Genomic DNA, 22,488 nt, shown 5'->3' with positions numbered 1-22,488 from the left:
AGCTCCCACCTCTTTGCCCATTTTCGATTATCCGGGAGTGACGCGCTGCCAAGATTGCGATGGTCGGCTCCGCCCACTTTGAGCTTCAAAACCGCTCTTCAGAAACCTACGGGTGACGTCACGGACACTACGTCCATGTTTTTATACAGTCTATGATATGCACTGATCTCGTGTCCTTCAAAGATTAGCATAGTGTAGTATGCATCTATCTGATCCGTGTAGTTTAGGATGCACTAGTCTCACAACTATCTGATCAGTGTAGTTTAGTACGCACTGGTCTCACATCTGTCTGATGAGTGTAGTTTAGTACGCACTGGTCTCCAGTGGCAGCAGCAGCTGGTCATATGGATGTTGTTGTGGCGGCTCGGGGCTGAACTCAGTCATGGGCTGTTGCTGGACGCTTGTGTTCGGAGGATCATATGAACCTCTGATTATTTATGATGTTTTACCGTCAAGAAAGGAGAAATTTCCCAGGAATGAAGGATTGTTTTTTGTGAACTTTGGCTGTTTCTGATTCGCGCTTCACTTCAACAGCACTTTCAACAGTTTACTTCACATGCTAACTGAAGCTAACTCAAATCAATGCCAGACTTCCCAGACTCTTCAAGGGGTTCGTGATGACATTTTTATTTCATTTGATTTCAGTTTTACATTTTACTTTATTTTATCGACACACGTGAATATATGAAGTTTTTATTTCCTGAAATCAGAGAGTTTAATATGAATTCCTCAGTGGATTTATCGCTGAAGAAAGTGCTGAAAACTCCTCCGACACGACGAACTGCTGAGGTAAAAACACCCACAGAAATACTTTATCACAACAGATATGAGTAAAAACACCACTTTAGAATGTCAATAACTTGCGCTAAATAGCTTATTAGTTTCGATTCAGGACTCAATTCAGTAGATCGTTACAAAGATTCATGAACTAACGTGTCTCGTGCTCGATGATTGACTTCATATATTTGACTGTAGCTGTTTTATTTATTTGTTTGGGGTCTCTAAGTGGTGTTTTTGTATTCTATGTGAGTTTATTTATGTTGTACGATGACAGATGTTCAGCTACTCCACAGACTTGTTCTCAGTGAGCAGAGTAAAACTGCAGTACTTGATCAGTACACATTAGCTCAAAGTGTGAACATTTGAAAGAAGTTCTATGTTTCACGTCTCAAGTCGTTTATTAATGACAGAAATCAATGAAACTTTACTGCATTCCAGCGGTGCAGTCGGACACTCGAGGCGCGGGCTGTGTCTCAAATCCTAGTGAGCTGACTGACTAGACATCGACTAGCATTTCTGGGCCTCACGGTCTAAATAACCCTACTCAGATAGTTTATATGCTGGCATTGGCGGGCCAGACTGAATGACAGTGTGCCATGACCTCTGTCTAGTGCGATGTGATTCACACATCTGGATCAAAGCTGAGCAACACTACACAACAGCAGCATTAGCAATTTGTCTACTTGATTTAAAGTAAATCTGGGTCATTGTATTAAAATCATTGTATTAAAAGCCTGTCGTAAGTTTGGCCTAAGACTGCTCAAATATCAGTTCGAAGTACAAAGGTTTGTTTTATTACAGAGCTCAACAATAAGATTTATTTTCGTCCAGCCAATAGTTCACTGCAGAATGATGACAGGGTTTCTGTGGGTCTTACAAAGTCTTAATACGCCCTTCCACAAATTCAGTCCTTAAAAATGTCTTAAATCAGAGCAGAAAGTCTTAAGTTTATTAAGTCGTGGCAGTTGCATGCTCTGCAATAAATGAATATCTTCCTCAGTATTATTGTCTTGTTTTCTAATACAAATATCTAAACATCCTTAAATCAAGATACAACTTGAGATGCAAACTGAAAATATGAAGTCTTGTTTTCTGAGAAGTTGAACAAAATTAAGTGAGTTTATGCTTTAAACAAGAACAAATATCTGTCAGTGGGGAGTGAAAACTCATTTCATTTTAATCAGTTAATCAGAAAGCAATACTTTTTTTTTTAAATCTTAAATAATTTTAAAGAACACTTCCAGAATAAAAAATTCTATCAGAAAGACTCAGAGAGAAGGTAAACGTTTACATAATATTTATTCCATAAAGCATTACAGATGGTGGTGAGCTACAATAAATCATGTATAGTTGTATAAAAGTTCTTTGGCGTAGGACGAGCATTTGTGGTTAAAAAGTATATATATTTAAATTTTTTTTAGAAAATGAGCGATGGTTTTGCTAGATAAGACTCTTATTCCTCGGAGCAGCGCAGAGTAACGCGTTGTGTGTGTGTGTGTGTGTGTGTGTGTGTGTGTGAGAGAGAGAGAGAGAGACAGTGTCACATCACAGTGGAGTCAGCTGTCTTAACCGTGGCTTGTGTACTGCAAACACATACCAGCTTCATCACTGTGTCTGTCACGCGATTGAAGCTCGATGAAGCTCGCGATTATGGTAAGGGGCGTTACATTTCCGACAAGTGCTTGCGGTGTTCGGCCAATCACAATGCACTGGGTCAGCTGGCCAATCAGAGCAGACTGCGCTTGTCGGAAGGAGGGACTTTGTAGAAAACGAAGCGTTTGAGAGAGGCGGGGCATAGAGGACCTACAATAATGTACAGTATTTAAAAAATAATGTGTTTTTTGAACATTAAAGCATGTCAACATATTCTGTTACACCAAATACACAAAATAATGATCTTTAAAAAAGCATCATATGACCCCTTTAAGTCATTTTGCTTCTCAAGGAAGTGTAAGTTGATTTAAGAATCTTTAGACATTTGCACTGAAAAAGAAACAAAAATACTGATGAATAACATCACTTTTTTTTTGCAGTGTGATCAGAAGGTAGAGTAAAAGTTATTTCTGTATTCAGTTGGATGGGATCAGAGCCATTCAAGCCTTAAGCTTTTTCTTTTAGTAAGATGTATAAGAAAGTAGTGGAGATCTGTTGGAAGTTGTATTTTCTAAATTTGAAGTGTTACTAATACAACTCATTATGTGCTCTCTGGACATTTACGTTTAGAGACTATATTGACATATTGTGATCCCTTCAATTTATTTATTAAATTTTCTTTACTTGGTCTTAAAAGGTGTTTAAAAAATCTTAAATTTACCTTCATTAAACCTGCAGAAACCATGGATGATCCACTTTTTTGCTAGAAATAAATCTTTTTCATAAAATGTTTTATTTTCAACATTTTTGTGAATTCAAATAATAGTTTTTCTTTATAAAAAGCTGGAAATTATCTAAAAGGGTGCAAACATTGGTATGTAGTTTTCAGCGTATCCTTAATACGCTGGCCATCGCAATTCATTTTTGTAATTTCAACCAAACCTCATCTGTGTTAACCAACTAGATATCATGCTCTTGGTGACATATTAGCAGGATTTGCAACTACAGAATGCGTAACAGAAAATTGAAGGTTTGCGTTTGCAATGCGCAAAAAGAGGTTTTTAGTGGCAATAAAAGGGCAGCTGGCCCAAAACTGTGCCACCCTTGTTGTCGAGTTTGATAAAGCAGGTCACTTCCGTGCCATTTTGGGAAGTGAGTGTAAGAAACCAAGAGAAGCTGGTTTAGGATTGGTCATCTGTGCTTCATTGAGAGCTTTCTGCCGTGTGTGTTTACAGGTAGCGTACAGCGCTGCAGGTGTGGGCGCTTTCTTTCCGATTGTCTGAGTGCAGTGAAAGCTGCTGATCAGACTAACAAACACAAACTGCACCAACTCTCATTGCTCTGATACTGAGCTTCCAGATGGGTGTGTAGTATTACGTAAGAGCAAAACAAATAATCCTAGTCTTAATTTCCATAGCATTATGCCGCCCGCTTTGTCCCTCAGGCTGCTTTGCCTGATGGGAGTTTGATGGTGTGCTCAGATGTGGTGAACTGCTGAAGACAGTACAGACTCAAAACACACGTTGTGGCACTAATAAAATCCTCAAAATCCAGCGGTCAGTGGCACAAAACCCTTTATGGTCAGGAAACCCTCGGTGATAATTTACTCTTATGTGCTTTCTTATAGCTTAAGGAGTTTTGTGCAGATATTTAGAAACAACAGAGGACCTGTAACGTTATTGTGAGTGTACGTTTGAACTGATTTTGCTTGTGAACATTTTAATAGCGTAGATGGCTCACGTGGATTCACTCCATTCAGTTTAAAGCAAGTTTGTGTTTACGTGTTTGTTCACAAATGCTGGACAGTATTTCTCGATAATACTTTTGCATGTGTAAAATGTTTTTAATTTATAAAAAAAATTACTGAGTGCACCTTTAATTGCCAGATTGCCAGTTCATAACATTGTATTACAAAATCAGCATGATTTTTTGTATTTTTATTTTTCTCATAATTATAACAGTGATTAAGCATATGCTTACTATAGTTTGTACTCTTAAGGGTGGTTCAGAGTCAGACTACACAATTTTTTTGTAGGTTATGATTATGCGACAGTTCTGCGAGATCCAGTGAGAATCATTCTAATTCTGCACAGAATTCTCTGTTATAAACAGCGCTGACATACGTCAGGAAACCAGAAGCGGTAACGCTAACTGTAACCATGGTGTTGTGGTAGAAATAGTCCAATGCATTACATCATTCATTTCAGGGTTTGTACAACCTTTTGAGAGAGAAATTCAAGCACTTTTCAATGACTTTCAACTATTTCCAGCACTTTAAAGCTCTAAAATGATCCAATTCATTTCTACTTTTTCCTCTATATTTTGAAATTATAAAATCACTATTATAAAATATCAAATCATCAAGAAATCAGATTTTGTCAGAATTGTACACTTTTTTGTGTATGAAGTAAGAAAAGTCACAAAGTGCCTTGAAAAACAAACTTTTCTTCAATTTGCTACTAAATCACACATAATCACTGAAGTTGGTCAGTTCCATATACTAGAAGAATAATGGTACATTTAATAAGAGTGGAATATATACATTTTTTTATATAAAAATGTGATTTTGCACCTGTTACTGTTGTTAATAAAAGTAAATTTTGTATGCATCTTAACTCAAGCTTTGTGCTTTACTGTCAAATCTGTATAAACAATAAACAAAAGAAAAATAAACAAGAAATGAACATGAAATATTATTAGTAACTGCACTTACAAAGCAATAATAATTTTATGATTAAATGATCTATATTTTAATACTCCCACAAACCCCCAGTGCTACCAAATCTGTTCCTGGCGCCACCATCTGTAGAACTTAGTGGCACTGATCTCAAATATTAGTCTGGAGCCCTGCTACATCAAGCAGATCGTGCCAAAATCTGTCTCAAATCATGTAGTGTGAACTGGGCTTTAGATGCCATTGGAATTTACGTTTTAATTTGTCTGGTTTACACTTTTTTATATTTAAATTTTTCTGGACTCTGGACTGGTTTTTATGGTTAAATTAAGTAATATTAATCAAAAGCATGTCTAATTAATTGAAATCACAAAACTTATATAATTTAACAATTTATTAAAAGGTTAACAGAAGTTATTCTCTCACTTTTTTTAACATAATGAGATTTAAAACAAATTATAAATGAAAAAGTGTCCTGTTATTATTTCTCAGACAAAATGCTGCACATTTCTTTGTGAAATTGAAATATCTTTTATGTCAAATATCAAAAAAATGAAATTTTAAAACAACCCCAAATCAAATAAATAAATTAATAATACAAATAAAAAGCATAAAATGCTTAATAAAATCGCTGCTGTTCCATAAGCGCCACCTGCTGTCAGAGAGTGAATTTGCGTCTCATGCAGCAGGTGGCGCTTATGGAACAGCAGCGATACAACATTTCCTTGGTTACCGCTGCGCTTATAAACACTGCTTTAATATTCATTATACAGAGACAAGATGAAAAGAAAAACCATCTAAAGTTTTCTGAAGACAGTCAGTTCCCCTCAGGGACACATTCATATAAACCCCCACCACCAACTGTATCACGATTTGTTAACATCTCAACCGACTTCAATTGTCACATATTTTAATCGATTTTTAACCAGGGTACATCATTAGATCCCTATTAAATCTGGTGTATTTTTGCTCAGATTCTGTTTTATTGTCCTCAAAGTATCGTGCGTGCTTCAGTGTGTGTGTAGTCGCCCAAACTGAGACATCCTGCAATATATGGTAAATTCCATTTTTATGACTGGATTCTGTGATTCCATCCGCATTTTCTGCATCGTGGGATCAAAGGGCCCTAAAATTATTTCGAAGCCCACTTTGAGAACCCCTGGTGTAAGAGACTGAAGACTGTCAGTTTGTCCTCTCGCGCTCAGCGGGGACGCACAGAAACCCCATCAGCCCATTAGTCTTTCTGTTTGAGCGACCCACACCCGTGGAGCTCCTGACCTCACGAAACCGGCACATGCTTTATTTTTAATTGCAGCAGTGCGTCTTCACTGAGTGCAGAACATCACCGAGTCGATCTGATCTTCTGTGTTCATTTCTGTAGCTGGATGGTTATCAGACACTTCTGCTTTACTAGGTCAGCCTTAGGGGGTCTTAACCAGTTCTCCAAGCAGGTGGACTGGGGAGAATTCAGTAAAGCCATGCAGTCTGACAGAAAGATACTGATTTGATTTATTCATTTACTAAATGTCACCCATGGACTAAACTGAGTGATTAATGTCCATTATCCAGTGCTGAATTTCAGGACCGTTGTACGTTGACACAGAATGTGAATATGACATTTCTTATATTCACACTTTAATAGAGTAACTAACAAATATTCAATAAATACACCTGTGAATTAAGTGCAAAAATGTATTAAAACTGTAGGCATTAATTTGTCCCTCATATCATACACGAGCAGGTTGTTTGTTGTGTGCTAGGTTATTGTTGATCCACACATTGTGTGTGTGTTTCAGGCCTTTTAGCACAAGAAAACACTGAATCACTTCCTGATGTGACAGAAAAGCCATGAGTCAAACTCATTCAGCTGCTTGTCATGTGTCATGTCATTTTACATTATATAATTTTTATTACAGTAAGATATTACAATATTAATATTCCTTTTTTAGATTTTATTTATTCATTTCCAGTTTTATTTATTATTATTATTATTAATAATATATTTAATAATAATAATAATAATAATATATTGTAATGATTTATTATTATTGTTGTTGTTACAAATAATAATAATAATAGTAGTATAATTATATTATTATTATTATTATTATTATCATTTTATAGTCATATTTATATATAATCACAACATTTTTGTAAACAAGTCCTACAAACAAGCACAGGAAAGCAGATTTTTATTTATGTTTTATTTATGTTTATTTTTTAAAATCGCAATCACAATTTTTTTTATCAGAAAAATCTCAATTATATTTTGTCTCTAAATCGTGCAGCCCCAGTGTCTCAGGGTGTTCAGTGTGCTCAGATTTAGTGCAGATCCAGCGCTGTGTTGCACCTCAGATTGAGGCTGTAAACTGACTCCATGTTGAACTACAATGCCAGTACTTCGTGTATGTCCATAAGCTGTGCTGGTACAGGACAAAACCAACATGAGAGGGCAGAGAATGAGGTCAAACCTGGTATGTTAGTTTTGCATGGTTTTGATCTTGAGGCATGCTGGGAATGTGAGCGGCTCTTTTTAACAGACCTTTTTGATACATCGTGGAGTCCTTATGAACCATTCACCAGTTTTCCATTAACTACCTCCTAGAAAATACCTAGGGTAATCAAACTCCATAAACCCCCAAACATATTATTACATTAAAGTGATAGTTTGGTTTGCACAGAGTAAAACTTGATCTAACTCTGTTTTGAATATTGTAACACTAGAAGGTGTTTTAAGAGAGATAATGTTGTGAATAAAATAGTTTTTGTTTAAAATCACTTACCTTTAAGGGTGCTCCGATCAGGATTTTTGGAGCCGATCACTGATCGTCAATCACAGGAAGCAGTATCTGCAAAGACATTTGTAATGTTACAAAAGATCTCTATTTCAAATAAATGCTGTACTTTTGAACTTTATTCATCAAAGAATCCTGAAAAATAAAATGTATTGTGGTTTCAACAAAAATATGAAGCAGCTGTTTTCAACATTGATAATAATCAGAAATGTTTCTTGAGCAGCAAATCAGCATATTACAATGATTTCTGAAGGATCGTGTGACACTGTAGACTGGAGTAATGATGCTGCAATTCTTTCAAAAACTAGTGAATATTCATATCATATGATGTTCTGCAGGTCAGTAAGGAAGCATCAAGCTGTCTCGATATGCAAAGACTCTTATTTTGAGATGGCTTTTCTCAGTGCGATGTGATGAGTGTGAGATAAAACTGAACACAGAACTGAACCAGCTCTTTAATCAGTACTGAACCAACTGTTGTGCTGCAGAATCTGTGTGAATGAAACAGAGGCGCATTAAACACCCCTGACAGTTGGCGTGCATCTGTAATTTGATTTATTTGATTTATCTAGTTTGATTTATTTGTATGTGCTTTAAAGCCTTGCCGGTTAAACATTTAATTCGCGTGCTGTTCTGACATGCGCTGTTTCTGAGCGTGTACAGCTGAAGCGCGCGCACACTAAAAAGCCCGTCAAACAGTGCCTGATTACAGGACTAAGTTATCTTTCACATTTGATTGTGCTAATACTGTCAAAAACACACAAGGTGTGTGCCTGTATATTAGATGCGTGCAGGTCTTAAAGCGACAGCAAACTAATAGTACTAAACATGCTACCGATTGTCATTAAAGGGAGAGTTCACCCAAAAATTTACTCACTCACATGTTATCCCAAACCTGTATTAATTTCTTTCTTGTGCTGAACACAAAAGAATATAGTTTGAAGAATGTGGGTAACCAAACAGTTGCTGGTCCCCATTGACTTTGATAGTAGGAAATAAAATACTATGGAAGTCACTGGAGACCAGGAACTGTTTGGTTGCCCACATTCTTCAAACTAACATTTCTGTGGAACAGAAGAAAGAAACTCATTCAGGTTTAGAGACAACTTGAGAGTGAGTAAATGATGACAGAATTCTCATTTTTTGGTGAACTATCCCTTTAATGTTAATAAACAATAAAACACAACGAGATAAATCATTCACTGCTCTTGACTGAAGAACTTTCTTTAATAAAAATCAATGTATAATTGATGTATATAGTGTTTTATTTTTTATATTTAATTCAGTTTATTGAATGCTACTGATAAATACACCTACTGTACCTGAAAAATAAAGCACTGTGTATCTTTGTTTTTATTTTTTGAATAACAAAGATAAAATAATGACTCACTTTGGCCTAAATATCTGCCATTCTTTTTTATTTTATATGTTGTTACCTTGTAAGGCTTTGTTTTTAAAATAGGGAAATTAGTTTGGTTGTACTGCTCAGACAACTTGCAAAATAGCAAAACCAACATGACAAAGAATCGTGATAAAATCGTGATATTCCTGAAAAAAAATTGTGTCATATTTTGTCATTTCGCCCACCCCTAATCAGGTGGGACTTATTAAAAAAATACGGTAGTTTCTTTTTTTTTTCAGTGTGCAGAAAACAAGAATCGCTTTACTGTGCCCTGCTTTCAAGTGACACGTGCACCGCTGCACAGCACTAATGTTCAGTGGGTTTCACAACCAGTTTTTACTCTATGTTGTGACATGAATTATATGTATTGCATCACAAAACCATCGATATTAATGCCAGCAGATGTTTTGCACAAGCGCTTTCTCTGATTGAGACAGGATCGATCCTAACATCTTAAACTACACCACTGCAGACAGTATAGAAGGCATGCATCATGTCATGGTGATCTGCCCGGGCATGACCATTGGACTGATGGTTTAGTGCTGCAGTGGGAGCATACTGCGACAAGTCAGAGCACGTTAGGAGTGTGTGATTTGCATGTTCTGTTTCCCATGTCATTCAGCGCACTAGTGCTGTTCCTGTGGCCCATGGCTCTGTAGCATCTGCATTGTCAAAAATATAGATTTTTTGATGCATACAGATACTGAAATATTTGAAATCGTTTCAGTACTCATTTTGTGCATTATTGATACACACTGATACCAGTTGCTCTTTCTCGCTGTCTGTTCTCTCTGACAGTGCGTCGACACACCCGCAGTCTGACTTTTTTTTTTTTAAGATTTATTTTTGACGTTTTTGCCTTTTATTGATAGGATAGTAGTGAGACAGGAAGCGAAGTGGGAGAGAGAGGGGGGATGGGATCGGGAAAGGTCCACGAGCTGGGACTCGAACACGGGACACCCGAAGCGCAATGGCGCTACATGTCGACGTGCTGCCCACGAGCCTATCGGTGACGACACAGTCTGACTATTTTAATGAAATAAAAATATAGTAGGTTCAGAAATGAACGTATCCATTAAGAGGCAATACACAGAATACACGGAATTACACATACTATTTGTGACATTAATTTATGAATATTTGTTCATTAATTATGAAGGTTAGAAAGGCTGCACTAAACCTTGTTAATTTAAGTGTTACCTCTGTATATATATATACTGTATATATATATATATTTTTTGTAGCTGTTTCAGCAAAAGAAAAGAAAAGAAAAGGCTGCACTAAATGTTACCTCAATTGTTTAAATTTTTTTAGGTTTTAATAAATATGCATAATAAATGTTCATTTAGTTTCACCAATTTTCTGCATGTCTCTTATTTACTGTAATTACATGTATTATATCGGCCTCATATCGGCCAATCAGCCAGGGGTGCGTTTCCCAAAAGCATCGTTAGCTAACTATGGTGGTTCGTTCCATTGAACTCTATTGGTAACGACGGAACTTGCGACCATAGTTGCTTTTGGGAAACGCACTCCAGATTGATTTCTCAATTTCGGCATCGGCCATTAAAAACCCCATATCGGTCGACCACTAGTTTAAAGGCAGAATTCTTCTCCTGAGTGAAAGTTGTAGAAACCAGACAGTTAATGTGGAGATATTGTTTCAAATCATGAAACAGGTTTGTGTTCCCTGACTTTGATGGCACGATGCAGATGTACATTTATGTTCATTAACAAAAACAGTGATATCTGTAAAGTATGGGATGCTCTGATCAGGATTTTTGCAGCCGATACCGAGTACCGATTTCTTATCATGGTAATCCCGATCCCGATCCCAATTCTGATGCTTCAAGCTTTATATAACTGATATGTAAGCTCTCGGATCACCGTTAACCTTTTTTCAAATAAAGTAATACTATAGATGTTGCCTTTGTTGTATTTTTATATTTTTGTAAAATTTGTACAGTAATTATGTAATATATGTAATGTAATGTAACTATTGTTTTAACAGAGTACTAAATCAGGGCCTGAATTTCGTTTTGGAAAATGGGGGGAATTCCACATTTAGGTGGCTCTTATAGGGAGGATTTTTTTTTATTTGAGAAGGGAGTTCGGGTATTTTTTTAGACATATTTTTTAACTACAATCATCCAACCTAAATGTTTTGTCACCCAGTGTATTTGTGTTTTACAATTTATAATGTTGTTGATTCATATTTATATTGTGAGGAAGATACTTAAAAATAACTTTGATTTCAAACTCTGAATTGAATTTATTTTAACTAAAAAAGACATGTAAACAGTCAGTAATAAAATAAGAATAGATTAATGACAAGCAATGGCACAAACAAAAACAATGACAAGATACAACTAAAATTAACTGTGCTTTAAGTTTTTCAGGTAGGTATAACAGTAATATTCAGGTACAGAAATACCACAGTAACGGAATAATCGGTTTAACTTTAAAATAACACTGGTTAGTCTTCAATGCATAAATAAACATTAATGACAGACAGCAGCAGGTTTATTTAGGAGCATCCCTAGTAAAAATTGTAACAACCTCATATTTATAGAGTAAAATTTAAATGTTCTGACTGTTTGAGTTAGGAATCTTTTATTAAAATAAACCATTGGTCATCTATAACCACACAATTAGATCATGTTAACCAGAGGTAAAACCACACACAGCACCTCACTACCATAGTAAAATCTAACTATACGGTTTCTGTGGTGTTTGTATGGAAAACAATAGCCTGAATACATTTAGTATAAATACAAATGCACAAATGCTATGGCTCATTAACAACCATTACTCAGTTACTACATTTAACACGTCTACATTAATACAATTCTGTATGAATATCACACATTTCTGCCTCAATACCATGGTGCAGTTAGTGCTTCTACAGTAAATCCATGATAAATTGTACGGATTGTTCATGGCACAGTGTTTCTCGTGTTTGTCAGAACTGTTGAGATCATCAGCGCTGTTTCATCTGGCATTAAACTAAATCACAGGGACATGTGTGTTCTTTGCTGAATTTAAGTGCTTCTCGCTGGATCTCACATTTCTCTAGACAGATCACATATATGCTTATAGATATTGCCATACTGATGGTCATAAATATGACGGATGAGCAGGAAAAGTCACGTGACTGAAACAGAATAAGAGATTTGTGTATCATGAGTCGTTGTTTTCACCGTTACGTCTGCAGATGAAGAGAGATTGTGTAACTTTCCATCTTCACCATGGCAGCGGGAAGGTTTGTGTTTTCCGTTTGGTTTAGCGTGGCACAGATCCTGCCCTCTTGACTTTCCATGCCACACGGCACTTTTCTTCCGTCTGCAGCGTCGTCGCTTTTTTCACTCATTATTCTTCTGATCCAGCTACATTCATGCTGCTGAATGTGCTGTCACAGGGTGTTGCTTTCTTACTGGTCCAACTTCTGCTTTCAGTGTGCATATGTGGGATTTTTGACCTATGGTCCAGCAGGCAAAACTGGTGCATCTGATCACATAGTAAAGTAACAGCAGCAAAATTACAGCTTTTGCAATTCGTGTTGGCATTCTTTTCATAATTAAGTGGTACTTTTTGAAAACTCCCAACTGATCACACTTGTAACGCCAGTCATTCTTTTAAAACCTGGTCTCATGCTTTCTTTAGTTGTGCATATTTTCTTTCTAAACATGCATAACCATTGTTATTCAAAAACAGGATTATAACATGTAATTACAACATTTGGTTTAAGCACCAAAACACAACTGTATGATCTTCTTTTAATTTAGTACAATCCTTTAATCAGTTCATTCAGTAGCGAACAATGCTTTCACATGTTTCAACATGTTTCAGATATAATTTACAAATTACAAATCTCTCTAATCTCTCTCTCTCTCTCTGTCAAGTTCAAGTGCAACTTGAGCTTTACTATCATTCTGCCATTCTGTGTGTGTGTGTATATATATACACAGATAACTCACAGGACCAGATAGATATATATAAAAGCAAATATAAAAGAAGTAATCAAACTAAACATCATTTTGATTATACAGGTATTTAAAGGAATAGTTCTCCCAAATATGAAAATGTGCTGAAAATGTCCTCACCTTCAGCCCATTCAGGATGTAGATGAGTTTGTTTCTTCATCGGAACAGATTTGGAGACATTTAGCATTACATCTCTTGCTTTGTTTTTTGCAACCACACAGCTTTTCATTTTAGAGGACGTTAACTGATGGACTGGAGTTACTTGTGGATTATTGTGATGTTTTTATCAGCTGTTTGGACTCTCATTCTGACGGCACCCATTCACTGCAGAGCATCCATTGCTGAGCAAGTGATGGAATGGTACATTAAAAAAATAAATATTCATGGAAAACAGTGCAAGACATTACTAAGGGCATGAGGATGTTAATTCTCAATATACACAACAATAATAAAATAAATAATTATGAAACTTATGTAGATGCTTCAGACAACTGTAATGTATGTAAACATATGTGTTTCTCAGGTGATTCTGGGTAGCAGTAAAGATGTTAAAGTGTCCAGTTCACATTACTGAGAGCGAGAGAGAGCAAACACACACAGTGTTGGACAGAAACAGATCTTATCAAGGTCGGAAACTAATAAAGTTTAGATTTGTACCGAACTGTAATGAGCAACATCGTTCATATAATGAGAAGAACCAGGTATGCTTGAGTATTCTGTCGTTTTTTGGGTCACATCTTGTGATAGCACGTCCTGTTTTTGATTCGTTTAGATGTTTTTGGTCTGTGTGCGTTCATATATCAGTCGGAGCGCACCAGAGTTAATTTGGAAGCGGACTGATCTCGGTCTGATTGTTTGGTGCACGCCAAAGTTCAGATGGCAGAGTTCACACTGATTCAACTGAACACTGATTCACTGATTCAGTTGCACCAGAGTTCATTTTAATTGGACCAAACATGCCCTTATAGTCCTGTGTCACTCACAACAAACTCCATGCAGAGTCCAGGATTGGTTTTATTTCACCTCCCCAACACTGCATGGCTGTGTCCGAAATCGCCCCCTATACCCTTAAATAGGGCACTATTTGAGGGAACAGCCATTTTTAGTGGTGTCCGAAACCATAGTGGACGTTCTCGAGTGCACTCAGTCAATCCCACAATGCACTGCAAAAACGAGTGTACAACTGGTGCACGCTCAACGGCTAGAGAATGCCCATAATGCACCGTGAGAGTCACGCGCCGAATGAATTCCCGCATCTCGCCAGAAGATGGTGCCCGCAGCTGAATAATCAATCCGTTCATTTTTACAAAGCGCTCATCCATGGCGTACAGCATAATGTACAACACGGGTATAAATTCATTGTAAATTGATTATTAAATTGTTTGATTAGGGTTTATACATAATTTCCGTGACAGAGTTCAAGATAAATCCTTTAATCTTACTACTGGAGCTGCTAGTTTGCTAGTTTCAAATGATTAATAAACAGCAAGCACAAACTATGCAAAAGCGGCATTCCTTCCGGTGCACTCAGTGTCCGAATTCACTACTCGTTTTCATTCACTCCTTCTAGTGAACTGAATTAGTGACCTAATGTAGGGAATAGTGAATGAGGGTATAGGGGGCGATTTCGGACACAGCCCATGTTTTCCATGTCTCGTAATCAAACACACCTGATTCAGATCATCAGCTCATTAGTAGAGACTCCAAGATCTGAAATGGGTGTGTCAGATAAGGAGAGATGCAAAATGTGCAGTGTTGGGGGGGCTCCAGGAACGTGGTTGGGAACCACTGCTCTAGAGTGAGCTGTTATACCGTTTTCTCCAGTGCCGACCATGGTGAAAAACTATCACAAACTATCGTCATTTTCCGCATAACCGGAAAAAATTGTTCCTATTAATCTGTAAAAACGATGTATCGTTCCACTTGTAGTCTGGAGCAGCGATCATGTAAGAGTTTTCAAGGTTACGTTGTTTTCAGTTCAGATGTTGGTTCACTCATCCATGTCTCTGAATGGCCGTTTTGTAGTGAAGTGCACAATGGCTGCTCTGTCCATTCATGAGGTGAAGTGTGGTGCGGTGGTGGCAGCAGCATCGGCTGTTTGCTCATGTTTCTCTTATTGTCTGTGCTGTTTGATCTGTTTTATTTAGTCTTTGTCTTAATTTTGTTTTATCTCGTCTTTTGTAATTAGTTACTTTTTGAGACTAGTAAGTTAACACAATATTGTAATGCATTACTTTTAAAAGTAACTTTCCCCAACTCTGAACCTGATATGATTGATTTAGTTGTATTTCAACATTAATTTGTTTTTGAAAAGATCGTGAGTATCTGTCGCTAATGCACAACACTGCCTACACCAATAACAGTTTGACCTTTAATAACTGCGCCATATCTTCATGCTGTTGCGTAATAATCAGTGGTTTGCTTTACAATAAAACACCAAGACATGAAGCTAATCATCGATACTAATGATTTCTCACTCTTATTCAGTGTATCACTGCTGTGTGTGATCTCGTGCTGTTCACAGTGATCTTTGATATTCATCAAAATTATTCATACCTGATTTGAATTTAATGTTAGTATTTCACCCTGCAATATTACACTGTAAAATGCACCATCATTTTTGCTTCAGCATGTTACTTGGTTTAGAGGCACTTTAAAAATGAATAGTGTCAGTCCGATCAGCCAATCACAATGCTGATGCAGAGCTAAGAGAGCGTCAGGTGTGGCTCACTGATGTGTGTGTGTTTGTCTTGTTTAGGACTTGAACACCATCTACACTCATCTGTACCACATGGATGTGCTGTGTCACCTCAGAGAACATCAGCTCAGGTGAGTCTGACCTCAACATCACGGCCTCCCGTGATCAGTAACAGACAGCAAACACACATGGCATCAAATGGTGCTTAACCTTCAGAAAATGATGTCCGTCAACCTTAGGACGGCAAACTAAATATTATATAGTCACACTTTAGTTTGGGGACCAATTTTTACTGTTATCTAGCTATTAGCTATGACATTTGCCTCAATAAACTCCTAATCTGCTGCTTATTAATAGTTAGTGAGGTAGTTGTTTGTTTAGGTATGGTGTGGATTAAGTGATCTAAAATATGATCATGCAGAATAAGACATTAATATGTGCTTCATAATTACTAATAAACAGCCAATATGTTGGTAATATATGCTAATAAGCAACTAGTTAATAGTGAGAATTGGTCACTAAACTAAAGTGTTACTAACTCTTTATTTTATATAAATTTTATATTCATTTAGGTTTGCAATTGTTGCAACCTAACATGTAGGCAAAATGTGTTTAAATACAATTTAACACCACCTGCTAAAAATGAATATCATAAACTAAGAAAAAGAAAAACATGACTCCAGAATGTGTAACAATAATAATAATTAAAAACATGACTTGAAAATCACTGCAACTGCAATTATGTATAAATAATGAAATGATTATATTGATTTTCATAGTTAAATGCGGCTGAAAAGGTTATAGTCTCTGAGGTGGGACAGACCAAAATTAGTTTTTGTAAGGGGGTGTTTAATACCTGGCTAATTCTTGTGAAATATTATTACAATTTCCAATAACTGTTTTCTATGTGAATATATTGTAAAATGTAATCTATTGCTGTGATCAAAGCTGAATTTTCAGCATCATTACTCCAGTCTTCAGTGTCACATGATCCTTCAGAAATCATTCTAATATGCTGATTTATTATCAATGTTGGAAACAGTTGTGCTGCTGCATATTTTTGTGGAAACCTTGATGCATTTTATTTTTCATGATTATTTGATACATATAAAGTTCAAAAGAACAGCATTTATTTGAAATAGAAATCTTTTGAAACCTTGTAAATGTCTGTGCTGTCAATTTTGATTGAATGCATCCTTGATGAATAAAAGTATTAATTTCTTTGAAAAATAAAAATAACTTAATGACACCAAACGTTAATGTGCATTCACTTTTTAAGCTAATTATGGGGTTCATTCACAGCAGGACGTGAGTTCAGTTGTTCTGAATGGGAGAGCAGATCAAACACTCCCAGACATCCTCATCACAGCTTCCGTCCTCCTCTCAAACCTCTCTCTGTTACAGGTCCATGTGCATGACGGCCAGGTTCGAGCGCTATGAGGCCAACCATGTTCTCTTCTAGTAAGTACATCTCTGCATGTTAGTAGTGTTGAAAGCACATACTGATAGATAGCAGTTGAATCCAGGTTTATTGTCTTTAACTGAAACTGAAACCATAAAAATTTTTTATTACTTTAAAAATAAATAAAAATTAACTGAAATAAAATAAAATATATATATATATAATTTCAGCTAGTTGCCAAGGCAACATTTATCATTTTGTTTTGTTTATTTTGAAGTACTAAAATAACTTTTAATAAAACGTAAAAAAAAGTTGACATATTTAAAAATAAAAATAAAAATGACAAAAACCCAACAAAATTACTAAAACTGTAACTAAAATTAAAGTGAAAACAAAAAATGTAAAAAATAAAAATAAAAATGAATTCAAGATATTAACAAAAATATAAAGACCGGGCCACACCAAGCAAACAATCGGCCATTGGCCAGCGTCGGGTCGTCGGTGAGCATCTGTCAGGCTGTTTTTTTTTACACCAAATACAGCATGTTGAATCGGCGTCGGGTCCGTCGGTGAGAGGGAGAGCTCTGATTGGATGTTCAGTTTAGTGAACGAGTCAGTGCCTGAGAATTAAAGTGAAAGTGATGAAAACGAGCGAGTAAGTCAAGACGGCACAGACAGAAGGCAGTTCTGAGCTGCTTAATATGAAGAAAGTTATCAACATAACTGATATTCAAAATAGTAAGCAACGCTGCTTTGTTTACATTTCGTATATCGGCGTATATCTCGTATATCCTTGTTTCAGTTTCTCCTTTTGAATGACGAATATAGACTATTGATATCTGCTGATATAGACAGCAGACATGTCCACAAGTCTTTCATCTGAAGTCCGAGTCAAGTCTCGAGTCTTTAAGCTGGAGAGTCGATTCTGGAGTCATTTCATTAATTGTTGCAAATAAATTCTCATCCTTAAAATTTACAAGGTTGTATTTTAAAGACAAAATATGTTCCAGGGATACTATTAGGATTCTAGCTTAACTTGTCTTCCTCTACCTGTACACACAGTCAATCCAAGATACAAAAATACATACATTTATTTAAATTTATTTATCAAAAATACATAAATTAATCTAATTCTAGATCTAATTAATCACACATCAATTTTAGCTGAGAATACGCCCCCCAAAAGATCATTGAATATATTGTAAAATGTAATCTATTGCTGTGATCAAAGCTGAATTTTCAGCATCATTACTCCAGTCTTCAGTGTCACATGATCCTTCAGAAATCATTCTAATATGCTGATTTATTATCAATGTTGGAAACAGTTGTGCTGCTGCATATTTTTGTGGAAACCTTGATGCATTTTATTTTTCATGATTATTTGATACATATAAAGTTCAAAAGAACAGCATTTATTTGAAATAGAAATCTTTTGAAACCTTGTAAATGTCTGTGCTGTCAATTTTGATTGAATGCATCCTTGATGAATAAAAGTATTAATTTCTTTGAAAAATAAAAATAACTTAATGACACCAAACGTTAATGTGCATTCACTTTTTAAGCTAATTATGGGGTTCATTCACAGCAGGACGTGAGTTCAGTTGTTCTGAATGGGAGAGCAGATCAAACACTCCCAGACATCCTCATCACAGCTTCCGTCCTCCTCTCAAACCTCTCTCTGTTACAGGTCCATGTGCATGACGGCCAGGTTCGAGCGCTATGAGGCCAACCATGTTCTCTTCTAGTAAGTACATCTCTGCATGTTAGTAGTGTTGAAAGCACATACTGATAGATAGCAGTTGAATCCAGGTTTATTGTCTTTAACTGAAACTGAAACCATAAAAAAATTTTATTACTTTAAAAATAAATAAAAATTAACTGAAATAAAATAAAATATATATATATATAATTTCAGCTAGTTGCCAAGGCAACATTTATCATTTTGTTTTGTTTATTTTGAAGTACTAAAATAACTTTTAATAAAACGTAAAAAAAAGTTGACATATTTAAAAATAAAAATAAAAATGACAAAAACCCAACAAAATTACTAAAACTGTAACTAAAATTAAAGTGAAAACAAAAAATGTAAAAAATAAAAATAAAAATGAATTCAAGATATTAACAAAAATATAAAGACCGGGCCACACCAAGCAAACAATCGGCCATTGGCCAGCGTCGGGTCGTCGGTGAGCATCTGTCAGGCTGTTTTTTTTTACACCAAATACAGCATGTTGAATCGGCGTCGGGTCCGTCGGTGAGAGGGAGAGCTCTGATTGGATGTTCAGTTTAGTGAACGAGTCAGTGCCTGAGAATTAAAGTGAAAGTGATGAAAACGAGCGAGTAAGTCAAGACGGCACAGACAGAAGGCAGTTCTGAGCTGCTTAATATGAAGAAAGTTATCAACATAACTGATATTCAAAATAGTAAGCAACGCTGCTTTGTTTACATTTCGTATATCGGCGTATATCTCGTATATCGTTGTTTCAGTTTCTCCTTTTGAATGACGAATATAGACTATTGATATCTGCTGATATAGAAAGCAGACATGTCCACAAGTCTTTCATCTGAAGTCCGAGTCAAGTCTCGAGTCTTTAAGCTGGAGAGTCGAGTCTGGAGTCATTTCATTAATTGTTGCAAATAAATTCTCATCCTTAAAATTTACAAGGTTGTATTTTAAAGACAAAATATGTTCCAGGGATACTATTAGGATTCTAGCTTAACTTGTCTTCCTCTACCTGTACACACAGTCAATCCAAGATACAAAAATACATAAATTTATTTAAATTTATTTATCAAAAATACATAAATTAATCTAATTCTAGATCTAATTAATCACACATCAATTTTAGCTGAGAATACGCCCCCCAAAAGATCATTTAAAAACATTGTGTTAGATGAGTAAAGCATTGGATAGAGATTACAAAAAGTAGCTTTAGAAAGAAATATTTTGTTTCGACATAGCATAAATAATGATAATAGATGGACATTAATGGTTTTTAAAAAATGAGTATTGAAATATGAAATTTTTTTTTTTTAATGAAATGATACTCAAAATATGAAACTGAAAACTCCAGTAGGAGTGAGTCATTCAGTCATTCAGTCAGCCGACTCCTTCAAACGGATGATTAATTCAGAAACAAAGCAAGTGACTATCTTTATGAATTGCTCACTGAATCTTTGACTCGAAAAAACGTAAGGTAGATTCATTCAGGAACGAAACACCGCTGTGTTTTTGACGCACAACAGTTCTGCTGTGGCTTTGTTCGAACTATTTTCATTTGGGAAATTGAGCAAAGCATTGTGTCTAAAATTTCACATAATATTAACTTCGTTTATTGAGCTGTTGTATAAAATCAATATCACATTTGCAATCATGCAGATATTCGGGAAAAACAGCACTTTTGCTCGTGTGATGTGGCTAAACTATATCATACATAGTGTATATCATATATAAACACATGCGTAATTTTTTCCATAATTAATCGCACCAATTAAAACGTTAAATAGACAGTAAGTAGACATGATTACTTTTATTAGGTGTTACATCTGACTATCAAAATGTTTATTTGAAGCGTCAGTTTTTGCATTATGATTAGTCACACCTGAACACATACATATATACATTAAGAGAGAGAAAATCCGTATCTTTGTAAATTACAGAAAGATTGAGAAAATGTTGTGCTCGGTTTAAGGCTAAATTTTTATGTTTTTAACAGGACACACCGCAAGCACATGTGAGTTAATGTTACTAAACTTGGATGTGTTTTAAGATGTGATACGTTCTAAGATTTGATGCTGTCTTTAATTCTTTAATTGTTTTCCCACATTCACTGCATCTAGCCGATCTTCATGAAGTTCCTGATTCTGACACACTAATATAACCAAATGTGAGAACGGTGGCTCCCGCCATGTTTCACATCCTTCTGACATTTCGCAATGTACGCGCAATACGTCATCAAATACTATGATAAAAGTCCTATCTACATCAACAAGGAAATATGCAGATATAGTAAAAGCATAAAAGTAAATTCCAAGTTCTTTCTTATCAGTATCAGTAGTTAAGGATAAAAGACTCGAGTTGTGTTTAAAATATTCACGAGTCCTTCGTGTTGAGTCGAGTCAAGTCTGAAGTCTTTTCAGGTTGAGTGTGAAGTCTGTCAAAATGCGACTCGAGTCCGAGTCACTAACTCGAGTGCCCATCTCTGATAGACAGCAACTCCTTAAACACAGACGCAGAATGCACGTGCTAGATTTCAGTCTGTGCCGTGTGTTCAAGCGCAGCTGTTTGGTCCAGACGCAGCCAACAAACACCATCTGCTTTCGTCGCCGCTAGTTCTTTGAAGTGTGCCTGGTGTGTCCCGGCCTTAATAGTAAATCATTGATACTAAAATACCAGCGCAGCAGACGTCCTGATGTGTGACTGGGCTCATGTGGAGGGTTTTGGTGACCTGTGTCGTGTCCTGTGTTTGTGTTCCAGTGCTGACAGCATCTCCACGTGCTGGTTTGTCCTGCTTTCGGGCTCAGTGCTGGTCAAGGAGCACATGTATCTGGCGCGATGCTGGTATGTACCTCACCTCGCTCTTCCACACATGTGTGAACTGACAGATGAAACGTGCCTGACTGCATGGTGAAGTGATGATGTCATAGGCATAATGTGTGTCAGCCAATGATGAGGCTTCACTTCCTCAGCATGCCTCTCATTTCTCTTTACTCATTCCAGCACCAGACGTCCTGATTGTTTAGAAAATCATGTTAACTAGTACTATATTCAGAAGGCACAGCCAACTACAGCTGTACACTAGTAGACTAACTATTGTTTAATCATGAAAACAAGGTTTTATTTCAGCCACCGTATATATGTCATCTTTTTATATTTCATCAACAAACTGGAGTTTTTGTTTTGTTGAATAGTTTGAGTTTGTCTTTTGAATAATTTATTGATTATTAAATAGAAATTATTTTAGCTTTCCGTTTTCAGCCAAGTGCATCCTGAATTTTTGGTTTCCGTTTCAGCCCAGAATTTAAATTTCGATGCATCACTATTCAAAATGTTTTTGCAAAAGTGTAAGTGTGTCTTTTTGAACTTTTATTCTTCACATTGCTTCACAATTGCAAAATACCCAGCTTAGCAAGTTACAAGCAGACATTATTGTTATTGTTA

The 22,488-nt window shown here is 36.1% G+C and overlaps 1 protein-coding gene across 1 annotated transcript in view; it reads left to right on the top strand.

Moving 5' to 3' along the window:
* The first annotated feature begins 214 nt into the window (after positions 1 to 214).
* The window catches only part of LOC107739209 (rap guanine nucleotide exchange factor 6-like), a 52,804-nt gene continuing 30,530 nt past the window's right edge, over positions 215 to 22,488 (top strand). Inside the window, exons 1-4 of the mRNA XM_016551231.1 lie at positions 215 to 789; positions 15,986 to 16,056; positions 17,330 to 17,386; positions 21,805 to 21,888. Of these exons, the coding sequence (XP_016406717.1) occupies positions 685 to 789; positions 15,986 to 16,056; positions 17,330 to 17,386; positions 21,805 to 21,888 (317 nt within the window). The 5' untranslated portion in view covers positions 215 to 684. The remainder of the gene's footprint in view (positions 790 to 15,985; positions 16,057 to 17,329; positions 17,387 to 21,804; positions 21,889 to 22,488) is intronic.

This window comes from Sinocyclocheilus rhinocerous, unplaced genomic scaffold (assembly GCF_001515625.1).
Source record: "Sinocyclocheilus rhinocerous isolate Xijiao unplaced genomic scaffold, SAMN03320098_v1.1 scaffold1847, whole genome shotgun sequence".
NCBI lineage: Eukaryota > Metazoa > Chordata > Actinopteri > Cypriniformes > Cyprinidae > Sinocyclocheilus > Sinocyclocheilus rhinocerous.
Note: the sequence above shows the minus strand (reverse complement) of the source record. Positions and strands in the feature narration are given on the sequence as shown.